At 35.7% G+C, this 21,326-nt stretch overlaps 1 protein-coding gene across 1 annotated transcript in view; it reads left to right on the top strand.

Annotated features, from left to right (window-relative positions):
- Positions 1-3,140: 3,140 nt before the first annotated feature.
- The window catches only part of LOC108696366 (protein dispatched homolog 3), a 64,085-nt gene continuing 45,899 nt past the window's right edge, over positions 3,141-21,326 (top strand). Inside the window, exons 1-6 of the mRNA XM_018225666.2 lie at positions 3,141-4,056; positions 8,556-8,775; positions 14,170-14,306; positions 14,849-14,983; positions 16,124-16,284; positions 16,520-16,659. Coding sequence (XP_018081155.1) covers positions 3,141-4,056; positions 8,556-8,775; positions 14,170-14,306; positions 14,849-14,983; positions 16,124-16,284; positions 16,520-16,659 — 1,709 coding nt within the window. The remainder of the gene's footprint in view (positions 4,057-8,555; positions 8,776-14,169; positions 14,307-14,848; positions 14,984-16,123; positions 16,285-16,519; positions 16,660-21,326) is intronic.

Consider the following 21,326-nt stretch of genomic DNA (forward strand, 5'->3'; position numbering starts at 1 on the left):
TTGGTGCTCGGTAGGCTTTAGGTGGCAAAGTAGGTGGTTGAAGTTTTTTTTAAAGAGACAGTACTTCGACTATCGAATGGTCGAATAGTCGAACGATTTCTAGTTTGAATCGTTCGATTCAAAGTCGTAGTCGAAGGTCGAAGTAGCCAAAAAAAAACTTAGAAATTTGAAGTATTTTTTATTCTAATCCTTCACTCAAGCTAAGTAAATGTGCCCCTAAGTATATGTGAAGTATTTACTTAAATTCACTGCATCTGAGCATTAATGTCATCATCTCTGGTTTACACCTCAAAGCATATTCTGTAATTATATGCTTAACTGTTTTATAATTGTAGGCTATTATTCACTGATTTTATGCACATTAGTTTGCTATATTTAGTTTTATTATAAGCACATTATGCTTCTTAGGGGCTTCTCCAGAAATAAAGTATCAAGTACTTGATGGTAACTAAGCTTCATAACTCCATATTGGTGGCAAAACAATATCATTCATTTAATGATTACATTTTTAAGCAGTATTTATATATGGTGATTAGTAATGGGCAAATTTGAGGTGCTTCGCCGTAAAATTCGTGAATTTCCTGTGAAATATGTGAAACAGCAAAAAATAAGTGAAACGGCGCCGGCGTGCTTTTTGTGACGCCGGCGCATTTTCGCTGGTGAATTTTCACTGTTGTTTCGCGAATTTACTCACCGGCGGCGAATGGTGGAAAATAAATTCGCCCATCACTAATGTTGATGTGAATAACATTGTAACCCCTTATCCAGCAGAATTGAACGCTAGCGCATCTTCACTTTGATTTGCTTGCATTTCAAAGTAACGGTAGCGAAAATACGCCAGCGTTCTGCGCCCTGGACGTAACATTGCATTTTGTTAACTAACCCTAACATCCTCAATTGCTTTAGGGTTTTCAAAGCTACACTCAAGTCTGTTCCAAGCAGCGTTAAGTCATGCAGCAGGATTGTCCATATGTACTGCTTTGAGTCTCTTGATATGTTCAGCGGATTGGGGACCTAGCCATCTGATAAGCAAATCAAATTCACTGTACTGAGACATTGCACTGGCAGGAAAAGAGATAGTGCTAAGTCCTTCAGCAGCAGAGAAATTAATCAATTCTGATTTAGCTGGAAGTTTGCAGAGCCTGTGTTTGCAAGGCAATTCAGACAGGTTTCTCTTTAGCTTAATTCACAGAATTGCAGACAGGAGTCAGGATGCCAAATGCTATTGCAGCTATACCATGCTTGAATGATGAAGCTTCAACAGTCACAGCAGGGTTGATGGCCTGAAAGCTGCTATTAGTTTGCTGGCACATACAGACTGTATGGCAATGGCTGTGATGCTGCACTGTCTTTAAGTTGCTATATTCCTAGGAGGTCATTTATCAAAGTCTGAATTTATCTCAATATTTTTTGCTACAAACTTGGATCAAATCCGCTCAGGTTTTTAACGGTTATTAATTATTAGATTGTCCCAAGATTTTTAGGATTTTCACAATTTTATCGTGATTTTCAGCCGAAAACTCTGAAAACTTCGAGGTAAATCCCAATGATCAAAAAATCATTGGGATTTCTCCCTTTGACTTATATGCAACCTCGACAGGTCTGAGATGCTGGATTTTCAGATTCTGACTTTTCCATCCTCGGGGTTTAATAAATTCCGAAAAATTCAACAAGGAAAAGCAAACACTAAAACAAATGATGCATGTGTAACATGACAGAGGGAATCAGGATGGGGGGACTAAGTAGGGTAATAGGTAGGGGCTTTTCTTATTGGGGGGTTAGTTCTCCTTTAATCTATAAACATGGGCAAAAAAATAGGAAGCAACTGAAAAAGACTTTATTTCAGGTGTACTATTTCAATACATATGAACTAGAAACAGAGGCGTATGGTATTTCATATTAATAAATAGTATTTGAAAAAAAAAAGGAAGCTGCTAAGCTAATTCTACTTGACTTTGGAGTACAAAAGGGTAGTGACTATACATTAGTAGAGGTCAGTAAAAGGCCTTATGACCTGAACTGATAAGAGAAAATATGGAGAACACGAGAGACAATGACATTATTTTCTGAAGGCCATTTCATATTTGCAAACGGATTTAGAAAAAAATCTTATAAAGTATATCCAGGGCAGCATAGCAAAATGAAATCCATTACGACTACTGTATTTATTGAGAATTGTTGTTTGAATAGTTATTGATGTGATATAGGGGCCATCAATCTCTCTTGACTTGTTTCAGATAGCACCACCTCTTTGCTTTGAACATAATGTATTATGTACTGTATATTTAATATCATTATTAATTGTTTTTATTATGTTTCTGGCTCTTTTATTCTTAAACTTTTGTGCATTTGATTGATATATCAAAAAGATAAAGAAACACTGCCCTTCATTTATTTATACTACTCCATATCTTTTGAGCTTTATTATCAATTCTCATCAGTGATGTATATATTATTTATATTCCATGGGCATCATGAGGCAGATTTATTAAGGGTCGAATTGAAAATTTCAAATTTTGTTATGGTCAAAGGGTCAAATTCGACTAGGGAATTATCTAAACTCGATTCGAGGTTTTAAAAATTTTTTAATTCGATGTTCGAGATTTATCATGCTCTGACCCTTTCAAATTTGACTATTCACCACCTAAAACCTGCCAAATTGCTGTAAAAGTTAATGGGAGAGGACCAGTGAACTATTTGGAGATGTTTGCAGCCTTTCGTAGTAAAAACTCGAATCGAGTTTAATCTAATTTGATCCAAATTCAATTCAAATTCTATTTGATTTTTCGACTCTGTAAAATTTGTCCGATATTCTATTTTTATAATAAATAATCGAATATTTGAATTTCAAATTAAATCAAATTCATGTGAGTTAAAAAAACCTCAAATATTGATAAATGTGCCTCAATGTGTTACATTTGCAGGAAGAAAGAATTTGACAACATAATTTTTTATCATAACCTGTTTATAGCACTATCAAGATACTCTCATTACAGAATGAGACAGGAGTAGACAATCCATATATACAGGAAATATTTTTGTTTTTAAAAAAACAAATTGCACAGATTTTGAGAATGTACTTTTATTTGCATAACTCCGTCACATATGACTATTTTTTTATTTTTGTCTTTTAGCAGAATATGGACACAGATGACCCCCTGTTACAAGATGCTTGGTTTGATGACAATGAGGATGAGGAATCCCTTGGATCACCAGTTTGCACTAGTTTACATTTAAAATCGAAGACTTTAAAGCATATCATTCCGGCTTGCGGATTTTGGAACATAGTAGGCTGGATTTTTACCAATGCTTATTGTGCAGCATTCTTGCTGACCTTAGGATGCTTGGTTCCAGTAGCTCTCTCTATTGTAATGTTCATTTATTATCCTACTCTAGATATTGATATTTCCTATAATGCATTTGAAATTCAAAACCATGAATCCTCTCAGCGCTTTGATGCACTCACTCTTGCTCTTAAGTCCCAGTTTGGAACTTGGGGGAGAAACAGAAGAGATGTAGCAGACCTTACATCTGAAACATTGCAGAGATTAATCTTTGAGCAGCTGCAGCAACTCCATCAGAATGCCTCCAAGCAAGGCACTACTTCGAGAGTGAAACGCAGCTCTACTAGGCACAACACAACACAAAGAATCAATGTTACAAAAACTGAGACATCAATGAGCACTGTTGGGAATCAGGCTCGTCACCCAAGAGGAGATTCTAGAGGGGACAGTGCAGGTAATTTTGTGACTCCAGTTACCCAAAGCCATGCCCATTGGCGCGTTGAGCTTATATTTTTAGCAAGAGGAGATTCGGAGAATAACATATTTACAAAAGAACGCCTAATGACTATTCACAAGATTGAAAGGAAGATTATGGACCATCCACACTTCAGAGAATTTTGTTGGAAACCACATGAAACGCTAAAGGACCTTCCTCTTGGATCTTACTCATATTGCTCACCTCCCAGTTCCCTTCTCACCTATTTCTTCCCCACTGAAAAAGGTGGAAAAATCTATTATGATGGAATGGGTCAGGATTTGGCTGATGTTTATGGTATGCTTTAAAAACATTTATTATTTATTAAACATTGTTAATAAGGAGTGGCACCGACAGTCAATTTTCCATTTTTGTTTCATATTTGAATATAATTTTCTAAATCATTAATCCCTCCATGTGATTTGCTTCATTAAATAATCAAGGATCAGTGTTTGTGTTGCACCCAAAGAAAATGAATGTATTTGAGTGCTCAAATTAGTTGAAACATTGAGATAAATCTTACTAGCTGTATCAATACGTTAAATTTGACTGTATACTGAACTAAATCCAAACTCTAATTTGAACATTAAAATTGTTCAGAACTTACAAAGGGTTTTAAAGAAATTAAAAGTATAATTTTGTCCTGCACTAGTAAAACTGGTGTATTTGCTTCAGAAAGACTACTATAGCTATAGACAAGCTTCTGCACAGCCTTGGTGGCAGCCATTCAGGTAGAAAAAGGAGAAAAGATTAAATATCAGATAACAGATTAGCATAACAGATTTGCTCTGTATAATGCCATTGTATTTTATGTTATCTAATCTGTTATGATAATCTATCTGCTATTTAACCTTTTCTCCTTTTTCTACCCGAATGGCTGCTACCAAGGCTTCAAGAAATGGAGTTGACCTAAATTATCATTACAGAGCAGATAAGAAATTAGCTCTGTATAATTCCATTGTATTCTCTGTTATCTAATCTCTTATCTGCTCTGTAATGATAATTTAGGTCAACTCCATTTCTGCTCATGTAGCTTATGCATGATTTACAATGGAGACACAAAAAAGTATAACATTGTAGATGAGATTGAAAAAAAGACACTGTCAAATTCAACCTCTTGTCTAAATGAATCCTGCCTAACTACGAGTTAAAGGAACAGTAACACCAAAAAATTACATTATTTTAAAGTAATGAAAATATCATGTACTGTTGCCCTGCCTTCTTAAATCGGATCTGTTTGCCTTCTTAAATCAGATCTGTTTGCCTTAGAAACACTTGTATGAAGCCCCTAAAATGCCTCAGAAGGAAAACAATCATTTGTTTGACATGATCTGCTTGTTGTGATGAAGCCATTCTCATCTACTACTTAAAATGCCATTCTCTGGGATCCAGAGAAGAATCTTGAATATGATGCCTTAAACCTTGCCCACAACATATGTCAGATTTACAGGCCTAAAATTCCCAGGTTGAGATCATAATCCCTTTTTAAATATTGAAATTATGTCAGCTTTCTTCCAGACCATTGGTACCATAGCAAATGAGAGGGAGTCTGAGAAAATCAGAAAAAAACACCTTTGGAAAGTGTGAAAAGTGTTAGTTTGAGTATAAAAAAGACATTGGGATAGTCTAAAAGAATGCCGAAATTGAAGGCTGTCTTAAATTTTACAAAAACATGAACTGTCAGTGTCAGACAATGGTTAAAATACCAATTATTGGGTTATTTTGTCATGTAAATGCTAGCACTTTTTTTTTATTTATATTAGTAAATAATTAATAACTAAACACGGTTGTTGGACCCTTCTTTATGCTTTTTCTTTTATCTCCAAAGGTTGCCAGCACTCTCGAAAAAAAGAGATTCATTTTTCTGGGTGCAGAAATAACAAATATCTCCAACAACTTTAGAAAGATCTGCACTCACAGGTCTTATAAATCAATAACTGATTTATAATTTATTAGTTACACAGGACTGACGTTTCGGCCTCCCCAAGGACTTTCTCAAAGTGCCAAATAATTCACAGTCATGCTTTATATTCACTCACTGGTGGGAAACATCAGCTATAACAAACTCATATAATCATTGTCACATACAAAATCAATTAGACAATTAACACATTCATTCACCACACGTCAGCAATGTATAAGATATGTTCAAAAATAAACAGCAAGTTAAAAACAAGTACCAAAACCCTTAGTTAAAAATAAGACACAATGTAGTCTTTCATTACTCAATCCATCTAAGCATACTATGTATTAGTGTTACAAATGTGTCACTTATTGAGAAACAATTCGGTATCAAACACAATAAATATCAGTCTCCCATTTTTCCACTGGATTAACCATTTAATATCTTATACTGCTCTGTCGGCGTCTGTATTGGGTTATTTTGTCATGTAAATGCTAGCACTTTTTTTTTAACTTATATTAGTGAATAATTAATAACTAAACACAGTTGTTGGACCCTTCTTTATGTATGTATGTATATATATATATATATATTTGTTGATTTGTTGGTTTTGATATTTTTTATGATTTTTTAACCTTGATTTTTTAACCTTCATTTTTCTTTCTCTGTTTGCGTATTTGGGTTTGAGCATTGGGGTAGATGGTGCAAACACTATATACTTAACAATAGAGTGAGTACACTGATTAAGAGTTATACTAAATGGAATTTATGGTTATTAAGATATAATAATATTGGGGAGTGATCACTTATGATATAATATGGGGGTATGTATAACTTGGACTTAAGTGGAAACACACATTTTCACTTATGCAAACACATTTTGGTGTGTATACAGTTAAGGCAATCCCCATTTAAAAAAAAAAAAAAAGGGGTGGGTTAGTGAACACATGTTTTACCATCCGTAACAACAATAGACCCAGGAGACCCGTAAAGAAAATACATGTAGATATAGAGTACACCACAGACAGATTGATCCATGTCGGCCCCAATATAGACACATTATTATAGAGTAGGCTACCAAAGAGAGGGTAAGTGATAGAGCCACAGAGTGCGAGCGGTTATTTAACTGGAAGGAAAGTCATATAAGTGAGTGAGGAAAGTTAACTGAAGGGAAAGCCATATAGTATAAGATTTAGTAGTCCATAAAATTAGGGGAGATTTATATCGATGTGTTGACTCAATGTTTTACATATTAGCAACATAAGTAACTGAATCTGTTCCTTCTATTGCAACATTGTAACAAATGGTATGTGTGTGTGTATATATATATATATATATATATATATATATATATATATATATATATATATATTCAGCAAGGAAGATCTGCACTCTCAGGTCTTAAGTAGAAATGTAAAAGTTTTATTTTTATATACAAGACTGACGTTTTGGCCTCCTCTGAGTGTCTAGTCAATTACAAAAAAGCCTTATATGCAAGAGTTAACGGGAAAATAGACAAATTGAGGCTGACGTGTAAACATCATCACAAAAAATGCGACTCTGATTTACATATCACTCTAATTAACATATCACTCATTAAGAACATAGGAAAAAATGAATAACTTGCATGGATTACAGCTGTTAATAATCATAATAATAATCATATTAATAATCATTTAAACATTACATGCATTCAACTTCTAAAACCACGATACTATGCAACTTTGTTTTGTAACATAAATGTGAATGTGTATACCGAACTAGTCAAGTAATACAAGCCAGGGAAGGAGCTTCAGAGCAGGCCTGTTATCTTATCTTTTGCTTTTGATACAATTTTGCAACATCGTTTATTGTTATAACATGGAGCAGGAAATGACAGCTCAATTAATGTTACAAAACAGAGTTGCATAGTATTGTGGTTTTAGAAGTTGAACGCATGTAATGTTTAAATGTAGAGATTATTAATAGCTGTAATCCATGCAAATTATGCATTTCTTATATGATCTTAATGAGTGATATGTAAATTAGAGTGATATGTAAATCAGAGTCGCAATTCTTCATGATGATGTTTATACGTCAGCCTCAATTTGTCTATTTTCCTGCCAACTCTTGTATGTAAGGCTTTCTTGTAATTGACTAGACACTTTGAGAAAGGCCTCAGAGAAGGCCAAAACGTCGGTCTCGTATGTAACAAAAAAACTTTTTACATTTTTACTTAAGATCTGAGAGTGGGGATCTTCCTTGCTGAATATGTATTGATGATGATTGATATTACTGATACTGCACCCAGGCAACTTAAACAACTTTTCGAGACTATAGTCCACAAGCTAGCGAGCACTCTCGAAAAGTAGTTTACGTTGCGTGGGTGCAGTATCAGTAATATCAATACATATTCAGCAAGGAAGATCGGCACTCTCAGGTCTTAAGTAAAAAAAAATATATAGGCAGAATCAGTAACATCTAGGAACGGTATCTGTTTCTGTTGAACATTTAAACAGTTGAGCAGTTAATGGTTAGATAGTTAATAACTATGACAGATAATGTTACATGACTGCTACAATGTAAATAGTTTTTAACCTTTGCTTGTATTATGTAGGATGATTAGTAGTTAGTCTATTTTACACTTATTGAAAGTATGTTTAGTAAAACAACTTAATTGGGGTTTGCTAATGACGCTGATCATGTGATAACAATGCAGCTTTAAGAAACGCTGAGGAGTCAGCTGAACTGTTAGTCTTTTGCCTTTTTACTAATGATTTTTTTTTTACATTTTTAAGACCTGAGAGTGCTGATTTTATTATTATATATATAAATTTACTGTTTAATTAAAGTGTTCTGTCATGTAGATGGCATATGCTGGCATTTCATATTAATGCTTGTATTTGCATTGCAGGTTCGTTAAAGCTGGCAATGACCCATCCTGAATTTTACTGGTATGTGGATGAAGGACTAACTACGGAAAATCTCAAAAGCTCTCTTCTTCGCAGTGAAATATTGTTTGGTGCACCACTGCCTAATTATTATTCAGTAGAAGATCGATGGGAGGAGCAACACAGAAAGTTTCAAAATTTTGTCACTTCTTACATTAATATCTTGTCTAAAGAATCTACGAGGTAAAATATGCTATCTGTGCTTTGTTTTATAACTGGAGTATATTGGAGAATATGGATTGCAGTGTATACATGTTTGGTGGGTGCAGTGCTAGCATTATTACAGGAGCTGAAGTTTCATTGTTGTCCAGAAACTGCTGGAAGATAAAATAATATAAACTAAGAGGTGCATGTTCCAGTGGCTTAAGTAAATTTCAGTTTGTGAAGTCAAATTGTATGTGTATATGAAGTGTATGTCATAATTTTTTATAGCAGCCACTGCGGTTTTGGAATGGTAGTATAAGAAATGCATTTTGTATTGTAAACTATATTGTATTGTACTTTTTTTTATTACTACTGATTTTCTACTATTCATTCAACTAGTTGTAGGTATGTCACAACAGAGTCCTACTCAGCCTAGCAATGTACAGAAAATGTGTTTATTTGAAACTGAAACTCTTTTTAAAGGCAACATAGATTTATACAACTCCTTAAGGAATCAATGTAAGATAAAAAATTATCCAAAAAGGTCTACAAAAAAATATATAAAACTCAATGGTGGCATTTAATTGGAGCATACAGGCCTTTATGTGGGTTCACAAAATCCAAAATGACAGTGCTCATGGCAACAATGTCTTTCCTTGCTACCCAGTTATCCAGCAAATCACATTATTGAGCCACCTGGGTTCAATGTTTTAGGTCTTAGCTTCTATGTTTTGGGTTTGATCTGGATTGTTCCGCTATCCTAATCCTGATTGCTGCCTACTCCGACCATTGCCTAAATCTTACTATGAGCCTGTTTAACCCTTTGGATTCGTCACAACGTCATCTGCCTGTTTCTCAATATTACCCTTCTTCCAAAGTCCTGACTGTCTGGTCTAAAGGGCAGTGTGGCCTTAACAGGGCAAACAATTAATTTACAAAGAATGCAAGAAAATGTTGCAAGAAAATGCTGCAAAGTAGTTGTTAGTAGGTTATCTAAATTAGAAAATCATAAACTATGCAAAGTATTATACTAAGTCTATAAACAGAAAAATATTAGGGCTTAAAGGGTTGGCCTCTCAAAAAATAAAAGTGATTATATGGACATATCTGGTACCTGTGTTGAACCTGTTCTGGAAAAGGGCAGGATTAAATGTGGTCTTGGAGAGTATATATTTATGTCTTGCTTGTGTTGTCAGGTATCCATGTGATAGGAAGATGCCTATTTATTTTCTCTAGAATATGCCATGTTGCTACTGTCTAAAGACATGCTTAGTAGTACATATGACAGAATAGAATTACAGTGGAACCTCAATTTTACATCCCCTGATTTTAAGTTTTCCCTCATTTTACATTGAGGTCCCACCTATATATATTATGCATAATACATAATACACTATAGTTGTGTTTCTGAAGCAAACAGATCCGATTTAACAAGGCAGGGCAACAGTGCATGATATTTTCATTACTTTAAATACTTAATGTTTTTGCTGTTACTGTTCCTTTAATGAGGCTAAGACACATTTAGCTATTAAAAACACTGGGCCTGCCCTTCTATTTAAGGATCCAACCTGTGTTTTTCAGCTTACAATTTTCAAGTAAAAAAATGCAAATGCAGTTTTGGGCTTGGAATATTTGCAGAAATCATCATAAATGTATACGCAATGTATATTGTAACATTCATAAGGAACATTCTTATATAATAAGTTGTGTACATGGACTTTCCTTTAATAAGCAGCCCCTAGGTTTTTAAACCTAGCTTTATATTTGGTTGCTTTTTGCACTGTTTTCCCAATATTCCTAAATATTTTTTTTATTAAATGCATAATTAAGAGTTTTTTTAAATTGCAGTTTGTGACCTATACACTAATACAGTATGTTCAGAAAGTGCCATATGCTTCTCTGCTCTTAATTATGCCATTCTGAGGGGCAGGTAGTATATCAAGTCTGCATTTAATATAATTTATTTAAATTGATATTCACTTAAGGGGTAAAAAATTAAAAATCATGGCATTTACTGTCTGGGAGTTGGAGAAACAGGCATATGGATATATAGCTGCTGTTATTTTACATTTCATATCTGCAGGATGTTTACCCTCTTTGGGATAATGTAAAATAATAAATTGTGGACTTATTATTATTATATTAGGTTAGAGGGTTATTTAAAGGTCCCTGTGAAGCGATAGAAAATGGCAGGATGAGATTAAGACATTACATCTGCTTGTGGTATAGTTTGTTTTCCCTCTCCAACTGAAGGATTGTGGACAGAAATTTCTCTTCTAGAGGATGAAATATTCTTGTTTGTAATTTAACAGGACCTTCTTCATTGCAAACCTTGTGTGTGTGTGGTTGTTTACCAGTAATCTCCTGGAAATGCCACAAAAACGTTACAAATTAAAAAATGTATCTTTTTAGGATACACCTTTATCTTGTACTGTCTGATTTCTTACTCAAAGACTATAGTTTTTTTCTTGCCTTTTGTTTAAAAGACCTTGCCTTTATTCAGACAAGTCAAGTTTCCCTGTCCTGTGGGAGGGGGGTTTCCAAAATGGCCCAGGGATACAGTTACCTGATCTTCAGGACCTTAGTAAAATTGGGGAACAGGGTAGTCGTGGGTAGTTGTTGCCATAGTGCACACATAAAGGAGCTGTGAAAAAAGAGAGGGCAACATAGTGATTGCAGAGGTTTGTTCCCTGAGAAAACAAGAAGGAAGATTTATCAAAATTCAAGAAAAAAAATGCAAGCGGTAAAACACAAACTTTTCCTAAGGTAAACTTGATTACAAAATCCAAACTTGATTTTGATGAATAGCATCAAGAAAAACCTTTATTAGGGTTTGAAGCAGCACTAGTGAAACGTGCCTGCTGTTGATTGCTATAACAAATGCTTCCCTAAACACTGCTTGCATGTAAAGAACAGAGGCCAGGGGATGCCCTGAGTTCATGTGGTTGTTTGCGGAAATGTCTGCTTAAGTTGGATTGTCTGCCAAAAATGTGATGTGAGAATCACATTTGTAAGAACCCCTGTATAACAAATGCATGCAGCTGTCCCTAGATCAATAACAGCAGAGGGCTCTGAGTATATATAATAAGTTGGAGCTGAAAGCTAAGCTGGCAATATATGAGGAACTTCTACCCACGCTGAATAGCACTATGAACCAAGCAATATAATAGTGTGGTACCATAAATCTTTACATTCAAGGATCCTTCCAGCAGTCTCAAAAGAAGTATTGAACTGTAGTACAAAATGGTATATTGTACAATGAGCCCCACAATGAGTGTGAATGAGCCCCACTAGAATAAGCTAGCTTGTAGTGGTTTTTAATATTTATTGGTTGCAACTGGTGTGTAAATACATCAGTTGACAATACATATTTTGTTATCTGATGGTAACCAATTTGAATTTATAATGAACAGTAAATCTAATATAAAAATGTTTGCTAAATGGACAGTAGGTGAGATTGTTGGGATAAAAGTGTGGGTAAAAATGCTGGACAATTGGCACTTTTCACTAGTGATTCTTAAGTTTTTCCTGTGGATATATATTTAAAAGGCCTACAGCACACCCCAAATGCAGGGATTAAGCACAGACACAGACATATTATAGTTATAACTGGTACAGTCCACTGTCAGTCTTTTTCATAAACCATATGTATTGTTTGAAATCTAATTGGTAGGCCTGAGCAAGGGCTGAATTATGCATTATACTTAATTGGTTATGTGAATTGAATTTGGTAATTGTGTGTGGTCAGCCTGGAGGGAACATTGTTCAGCACTTGCAAAATATACACTTAAACTACTAAATAAATTTACTGTACTATAATTGTTTAGATCAGCTACAGCTAATCAAGATAGTGCTGTGCGTTAATACCCAAAGCTGCATTATGAACAAATCTACGATACTTTAATATATACCTAAAAATACAGTATTATTTTGAATAAGATAGGCATGATTCAATAATAATAGCAATGTATATATGTGATATTTAAAAGTGCCTAAAAAAATAAACGATCTTATCCTGCTGACAAAGCATTGTGGACCTCATCTGCCTCTGATTGGCATGTTATTATTTGCCTAAGTAGTACTGACGTCCACTGGCATCCCACATTCTCAAAAGAAACATGTTCAGCACATTACTGAGAGAAGGGAAAAACATACTGATGGATTTGACAGTCAGTAATAATAAAAATAAGGTATATTTGGCGGGGGAATGAAATTAATGAATATAGGTTAAAAATTCAGAGCCTGCTATTTTATTTGTATTGCTCTGAAAAAACAAAAATCAAACTGTTTAAGAGTCCAGAAGCCTGCAGCAGGAAGAGTCCTTTAACTAATTAAAAGATTGTTAGCTCGTAACAAACAAATGTATTTTAGAGCAACCATATAGAAAATGTAGGCAATTAAAGGCACTGGGAGAGGCTTTTATCAATACCGCGCCACTTCACTAAATATCTCCGCTGCTTCCTTAATTCCCACTCACACAAAGTTGGACAGTGCTGCAAAGTATCTAAAAGAGAAAAGAGAAGGAAGCACACATAGGGCAATACTGTTTTATGTTGTCTGATAAGGGCAATCCAGCCACAATAGGGTTAAAAGGTGCACACACCAATCAGGCTTCACTTTTGGGCATGTACTTACAAACAGTCAATGTTCAGCTTGCATGTCATATTTATTTTGTGTTCTGCAGTTGATTCATTACTCCATACATGAAGTGAAGATAAAAGAGAAAATGATAATAGTATATTTAATAAAGATTTTAAAAGCAATCACAGAAAGCCAATTGCCTACTCACAAACAGTTCAGCATCAAAAGCACATCACATTCCAAGGTAAAAGTCCAGACTCCTCAGAAGGATCTGCTGTTTGGAGATATGGTGGTGTTCACTGGGAGTAGCAATTGGTGCCACACTGTCCTTTCCTTTCTGTCACACTGTCCTTTATGGAAAGGACAGTGTGGCACCAATTGCTACTCCCTGAACTCCCTGAATTGGACATACCCTTTGTGTCTTTGAGCTCTATATACTCAAATTGTTTCTGTAATTTAAAAATCTTAAGAAGCTTGCTGATTTGTAGGGTATCTGGCATACCCTATAGCACAATAAATGAGTCCATAATAATGTTTCAGTATGAGACCGTGAACCTCTGCATGAGAGATGTATCAAAATAGGAGTTCATGTTTGCTTTTGCTGATTTTATAGTACATTATACATTGTAAAGAAAATGTGAAATGTTGATTTTTGTTATGATGGAAAATACTTTAGTCTAGGGATATTGAGCTGAGATGCTGTAATTAAGGTGATAGCATTGAATGCACTTCTTAGACATAGCTCATCCAGACAAAAGATATAATTCAGGCATTTTATTTAATGCATAGATGGTTTCTGTAAATCTAAATCAATGCCAGGTGTTAACTTTAGATTTTAAATATATTTTACAGTAAAGTGCAGGTGCTTTATGGTGGGACAGATCTCTTTGATTATGAAGTAAGAACAACATTCAACAATGATATGCTATTAGCCTTCATCAGCAGTAGCTGCATTGCTGTGCTAGTTTACATCCTTACTTCTTGTTCAGGTAAGACCGCTTTCTCCTTGTTGCATCCATACTTTAATGACAGATAAGCATCACAGGATTTTATCACATAAAATGCAATAGTTGCCATACATTTAAAGACAAGGAAGGTAATTTCACTTGGAGTTGCCAATGTATTAATGGAAAACTATACCCCCAAAATGAATACTTTAGCAACAGATAATGTATCAAATTTAGTGGCATATTTTATGCAATATCTTTTTACAGAGACCTACATTGTGTGAGGGATATAGTTTTTTTTAAATCAATCCCAGGGATCTTTGTATAGCAGTGCCATGTTGCCCTCTTACCTGCTTTTCCTTTGGTTCCTAGAGTAAACGAAAGCAGGAACCGTTTGCAATACTATGCAGGCCTACATTGAGAATCCCTGCTAAAGTTTGTTTTAGATGGAAATAAAACATCTCAATGTTGTGGTCATAGTGTGTTAAGTTCACCATAGAAGACCTGCCATATAGGCATGCTTATTACAGTTTAGTTTGTAATGTCTTTATGTTTACTTAGTTTACTAACTTTACCTTTTACAGTGTTCCTGTCCTTCTTTGGGATTGCCAGCATTGGCCTGAGTTGCCTTGTTGCCCTTTTCCTGTATCATGTTGCTTTTGAGAAACAGTATCTTGGAATTCTGAATGGAGTGGCTGCATTTGTCATTGTTGGCATTGGTAAGCCATACTACAAGGAAGCCACAGAGGTGGTAAAACATCTCTGTCACAGAAACACTAAATATGTTAATGCTTTCAAGCTGTTGTAGGAGCAGTGCGTAAAATGGTTCAATATACACATCAGGTCATGCCCCAAGTTCACAGCGTCCTCTAGCTTATTTACAACACACAAACACTATGAATAGCCAAAGTGGACACTCACACTCCATGCTGCTAGAGTAAGGCAATAAATCCATTCAAAACTCAAAATCCCAACTGTATACAGAAAGTATATTATGTATCTAAAGTGTATGTTAATTTTAATTATACATTATATTTTTTCTTACTGTTTACAACCCCTTGGTGTGAACTTAGAACTATTAACCATTCATATAAAGCAGAATTTCTTTTACACGCAGTGCCATAGTTTTTAATGTTTTGTGCTTTCCTGGAGGAGCTTTTCATTTACCTACGAAAACTATACATCAGGACAGGCTTTAAATATCTAAAAAAAACATTTTTCATACAAATTTGGATATATCTAAAAAAAAACGCTTTTTTTTTGGAAAGCCCTGTGCTTTCTGAATATATCAATATGAAGAAGTTTCTGACTTGTAAAAGTGAAAAACACACATTCTGAGACATCCAAAATGGCAAAATATGTCTTTCTACTCTAAGATACCAAATTGCAAACCTTTGTTAATTTTTTTTTTTATATATATTTCTATATATGACACTTGTATGTACAGACAAAGTTTGTGTTAGTCCAGAGAAGGGCCACCATGATAGGTAGGAATTCAGGGCCGACACTGGGTGGCACTGGATATAGAGACTGCAGCAGATGTGTTGCTTACAAATGTCTGGATGCTCATAGTTCAATTATAAAAAATCAAGCTATAGAATTCCTAAAAATAAAAAGTACATATTCTGCCCTTTTTAAACCCAATGTGATTGCTAAATGTTTTTGTTATACTGAACTTTTATGATTGAGCCTCTTTTTGTTGAGAAATACTTTAACTTGAATAAATGCTAGACATATTCATTCTGAAGTAACTGCCAATGTCTCATAAGCTCCTGTTATGCATGAAATCATAAAGCACAGTGAACTCATAATTGTAAATCATCTATTTTTTACATAAGCTTTCATTATCTCTCTTTTAGGAGTGGATGATGTATTTGTCTTTATAAACACTTATAGACAAGCTGATCAGTTTGAGGACCCCCAGCTTCGTATGATTCACACAGTGAAAACAGCTGGAAAAGCAACATTTTTTACCTCATTGACCACGGCTTCTGCCTATGCGGCAAACATTTTCTCCCAGGTTAGAAAATGAACAGTTTCAACTTAATATCAGATTGCTGAAAAAAGTGGATCTAAAGTCTGTTCTCAAATGAAAGGATAATTTAATATCCCAAATATCTTTATGTGCCTTATGCAAAAATAGAGGAGCATGTAATGATTTAAGTACCTTTGTGAATGGCATTAAAATCTGGTTTATGTTATTTGTGTGGAATTTTTTTTTTCTGATTTACTCAAATATGCCCTTATTTCTGCAGATTCCTGCTGTCCATGACTTTGGCCTTTTTATGTCCTTGATAGTCTCTTGTTGTTGGGTGGCAGTCCTGTTTGTGATGCCAGCTGCTCTTGGAATATGGAGCATCTACATTTCACCCCTGGAGAGTTCATGCCGTTCAAGGTAAGTCACAAAATGCATAAAGGTTCTAATGAGGACCGCATGTCAGACTAGGTACAATGTGTTAGTAAAGAACTGAAATAATTTCTTAAGGAGTGCTGGTCACATTTCATATAATTTTTTTGATATACATTGATTTTGACTGTGCACCCCATTTTTTGATTTTTTTCATAGAGATTGATAGATATATTTATAAATATTTATATACCTTTATCAAAATAAAGGTCTGTTATGTAGGCCAAAATGTTGATCACTCTGTCTCCAATAAAGAATTTTTTACTGCATTTTTAATCCTGAGAGTGCTGGACATTGTCTTCTCTTTGTGTTGTGCAATAATAATTTTCCACTGGTTTGGTACTTTGCACTTAGAAGTGTCTTGTCCTCACTAGTGTAGGGCAATGTCTATAGTGTTTTTTAAAATGCTATGCTATTTTTTGGAATTGCATTTTTTGGCATAAAATACATTTCCAGAGCATTTTATTTGGTTTACAGTTGGTTGTAGTTATAGCACCTAAAACGGTAATTGCAGGCAGACTGAGACAAAATAGTTTATCAGTTTTTAATGTCCTAGTTATTATATACACATTAATAAAGATTTATAACTTTCTGTTAAATTGCCCATTTTTATGTAAAATGAGATGTAAATCTATTTTAAGTACAGTGAAAAGTGCTTGTGCTGAACATAATTTTGTTTTAAAAATGTAAAATCTGTTTTTTGTTATTTCTTAATTTAAACGATTCCATATTTGGTCCTGGCAAGATTACCTAACTATTAAAACAATAGGAATAAACATATGTTCAGCAAAAACCATATTCACTGAACAAATGCTGCCCCTTTAAAGTGATACTGTCATGGGAAAACATGGGGCTAGATATTTGCCAGTTTTCCAGCTGCCCCCAGGCATGTGACTTGTGCTCTGATAAACTTCAGTCACTCTTTACTGCTGTACTGCAAATTAGAGTGATATCCCCCCTCCCTCCCCAGCAGCCTAACAACAGAACAATGGGAAGGTAATGAGATAGCAGCTACCTAACAAAAGATAACAGCTCCCTGGAAGATCTAAAAACAGAACTCAATAGTAAAAGCGATGTCCCACTGAGACTGATTCAGTTACATTAAGTAGGAGAAATAACAGCCTGCCAGAAAGTAGTTCCATCCTAAAGTACAGGCACAAGTCACATGACTGGGGCAGCTGGTAAACTGACAATATGTCTAGCCCCATGTCAGATTTCAAAATTGAATATAAAAAATCTGTTTGCTCTTGCAAAATGAATTTCAGTGCAGTATTCTGCTGGAGCAGCACTATTAACTGATGCGTTTTCCCATGACAGTATCCCTTTAAGGTACCGCAAGTTTCTAAACTTCTAGGTTCTTATTTACTATTAAAGGGGTTGTACACCTTCCAAACTCTTTTCGAGTTCAGTTGTTTTCAAATAAAGACTAATTATGAAAGTGCAGGAGGACATACCAGCATTTACACTCCAAAGTTGTTGAAAAGATACACACCTCCCAACTGTCCAGTTTTTCAGGGACATTCCCGATTTTGATATCTCAACCTGCAGTCCCGGATTGTTACTGAAATGTCTCAACTTTCTCTTTGATCTCCTGCACTGAACAGCCAGAAAAAGATTCAAATTTTCTAAAATGGCAGCTGCACTTAGAGACGTTTGTAGCTATTTAAGATAAGCAGGTCTTTTGGGGATAGAGTTGCCATCTTTTCTGTTGGGGGGAACCAGGCCAGAGAGTGGGGCAGATAATGCCGGGAGGTGGGCCTGTGTCATGGGGGGGTTGGGCTGATGAAGTCGGGGAAGGGGCTGATGACATCAGGGGCAGGATTTTGTAAATCCTGGAAATACAGACAGGCACTTTTCACCCTTCCGAAAAACTGAGCTGTCCGGGTCAAATCAGGACAGATGGCAACCCTACTTGGGGAAACTAACTTGCAGCTTAAAGCGCAATTCACCTTCATTAGCAAAACTGTAATATCACATAAAACTTGACCGGCTGCACAGCCTGCACCTGGGCCGACACTACATTGTTACGTTACTGCCTCTTATTTTTCTGGGATTTATTGAGTCGCAGATGCCATCTTTATATACATAATTAACCCATGCAGAGCCTGAAGGCTAGCCATATAATTATTTGGACAACATTCCAGCTGCCCTGTTATCATACCCTATGGAGCAGGGGTCCCCAACTTTTTTAACCCGTGAGCCACATTCAAAAATAAAAAGAGTTGGGGAGCAACACAGGCATGCAAACATTTCCTGGGGTGCCAAATAAGGGCTGTTATTGGCTATTTGGTGGCCCCTATGTGGACTGGCAGCCTACAAGAGGCTCTGTTTGGTAGTACACCTGGTTTTTATGCAACCAAAACTTGTCTCCAAGTCTGAAATTCAAAATAAGCACGTGCTTTGAGGTCGCTGGGAGCTACTGTTTGGGGATCACTACTATAGAGGGTACATACTGTCATTCAGGGTGTGTCTGGGGCAGAAGTAGTTTGACTGTGTTTAGGCATATATACATGGGGGGGGTTACAGTACAGTTCCCCCTGTGAACTGTACATAATGTTATTAGCTGTGGTATATATACATTAACTCCTCAGTATACTGCTAGCTTTGGGGTAGAACTACTTGGACAGGCTGTTGGTTAGTCTCATGCCATTTCCTTGCTGTTTTACAGCAGTTAATCTCACTGTAGTCAGTCAGGCAGCATGGAAGTCAGCCTGGGCCCAAAAGGGTACCCTCTGTATTGTATAGAATTCCATGGCTGTGACATTGATCTGCTGCTACTGCAACTAATTGCAATATACAGAGAGCTCTAGTTATATATAGAGTAGTTAGAATATATAGAGAAGGCAGTGGGGTTTAGTCTGAAATAGGGCAAAAGCCTGAATACAGTAACTTTTCCGGGCTTTGCTGTCATAAGTCTGTGCATTGCACGGTATTTGTATAAATATACTTACTTGCTTTAGCAGCCTAAGGTCAGATTCTGACCTCTAATTTTATTGGGCTTTATTGAGTCGCTGAACTCGTGCTCAGACCACAATCCTCTGCTACTGCGACAGAACCTACACATAGTAAAATCCTCTACTAGTATGTCTAGTAGGTTTCCAGGTACCAATGGGTAACTATTTTAAGCAGTATAGCATACAGTACCAACACACAGTAGGTCCGACTGTGCCTGGTGGATAGACATAAGGTTCATTGGTGATGTGCCAAGTGCAAGATGCAAAAATAAACACAAATCATGATATTTATTACCCATACTCTGCTTTCCACCAACAAAGCAGTGTTCCCTGCAACCTGCGTAGATAAACCAACACAGAGTCATGGGTGCAAATTTACTAAATAAATAACTATACATCAGCTTAATTATATAAACAGTTACAGCAGTAGTGTTTCTTAAGCAAACACAGAAGTTTTACCAGTGCAGAGCAACACTGCATTATATTTTTATTACTTTAAAACAATTTAATTTTTTGATGTTACTGTTCCTTTAAGGATCATACTGTATATAGTTTTCCCTAGTGTGAATACATATATAGAATAATATATAAAATAACTATACTGCAGATTCATGGCAGTCAACCGCTTGATAATGTCCTTTTTCACTTTCATTATGTGTCTTTTAGTGTCCAAAGCTACCCTTTGTTAACTGATTTCAAATAAACTTTGTTTTGTCACAGTTCAGAATTCCATATGGTATAGATGGTGCATGCCATAAATATATGCCTTAAATATAACTATATTTGTTAGTCCCTTTAAAGTTCTATGATCTATAGGTATATACTGTCAAGATGTGTGCCTTTATATTTTTATGTAAATCTATAGAGACAAATATTTGGTCTATCTTCACCAGCAAAGACATTTTTGGGCTTATGTAATATAAGGCATTGAGTGGGGCAATGTAATATGTTTCACTAGCATAAAAAAACCTGTGCAAAGATGCTTGCAACCATGTTTGCGTCCTTTTTGACTGATTAAAGACAACTTTATCTTAAAGTTTGCGAACAAATGGCTTTCACAGTGTATGTAATTAATTTTCACAAGCGCAAAGTCTTTTTAGCAACAAAATATTTAACTGAACTCCAGAGCAGGTGTTAAGACTAAACTGTTGCTTAATACTAATGTGCTATGGAATATTCGCCAGCAACTGATTTTACATTGCGAGCAGTGCTAAACATTTACAAAGATGCCATTTTAAATAGCGCCTGCAACTTTTAATTACATTTCCCCCTAAGTTTCCCCACAGCCAGTTTGTTCTCACTGCTAAAGACAGCTATTTCATTTATTGGACATGTGTATAAAATAAACAGACCGATTTCCTTCCAAGTCTGGAGTGGCCTGCATTTATGGTGCAGCTCCACTGTGTTCCCCCAACACTTCACACTGCCAACTGGGCAATTTAATGACCTGTGTATGGGGCCCAGGGACTAGTCTGCCTAACAGATATCTGGCTGAAAATTCTCTGATATCAATTGGGCAGATTTGAAAAGCCAATCAGATGAGGAACTCATCAACTTGTTGATGTAGTCCTTGTCCGACAGCTCTCCAAAGGCGCTAGAGCCCAAGGTCCAACAGTTAGGTCAGCCTGATTTGGCCCAGCATGTGGGTGAGCAACCTCCAAATGAGCAGATCTGGCCACATATGGGTTCTTAACAGGGCTA

The sequence above is a fragment of the Xenopus laevis genome, chromosome 7L (assembly GCF_017654675.1).
Source record: "Xenopus laevis strain J_2021 chromosome 7L, Xenopus_laevis_v10.1, whole genome shotgun sequence".
Taxonomy (NCBI): domain Eukaryota; kingdom Metazoa; phylum Chordata; class Amphibia; order Anura; family Pipidae; genus Xenopus; species Xenopus laevis.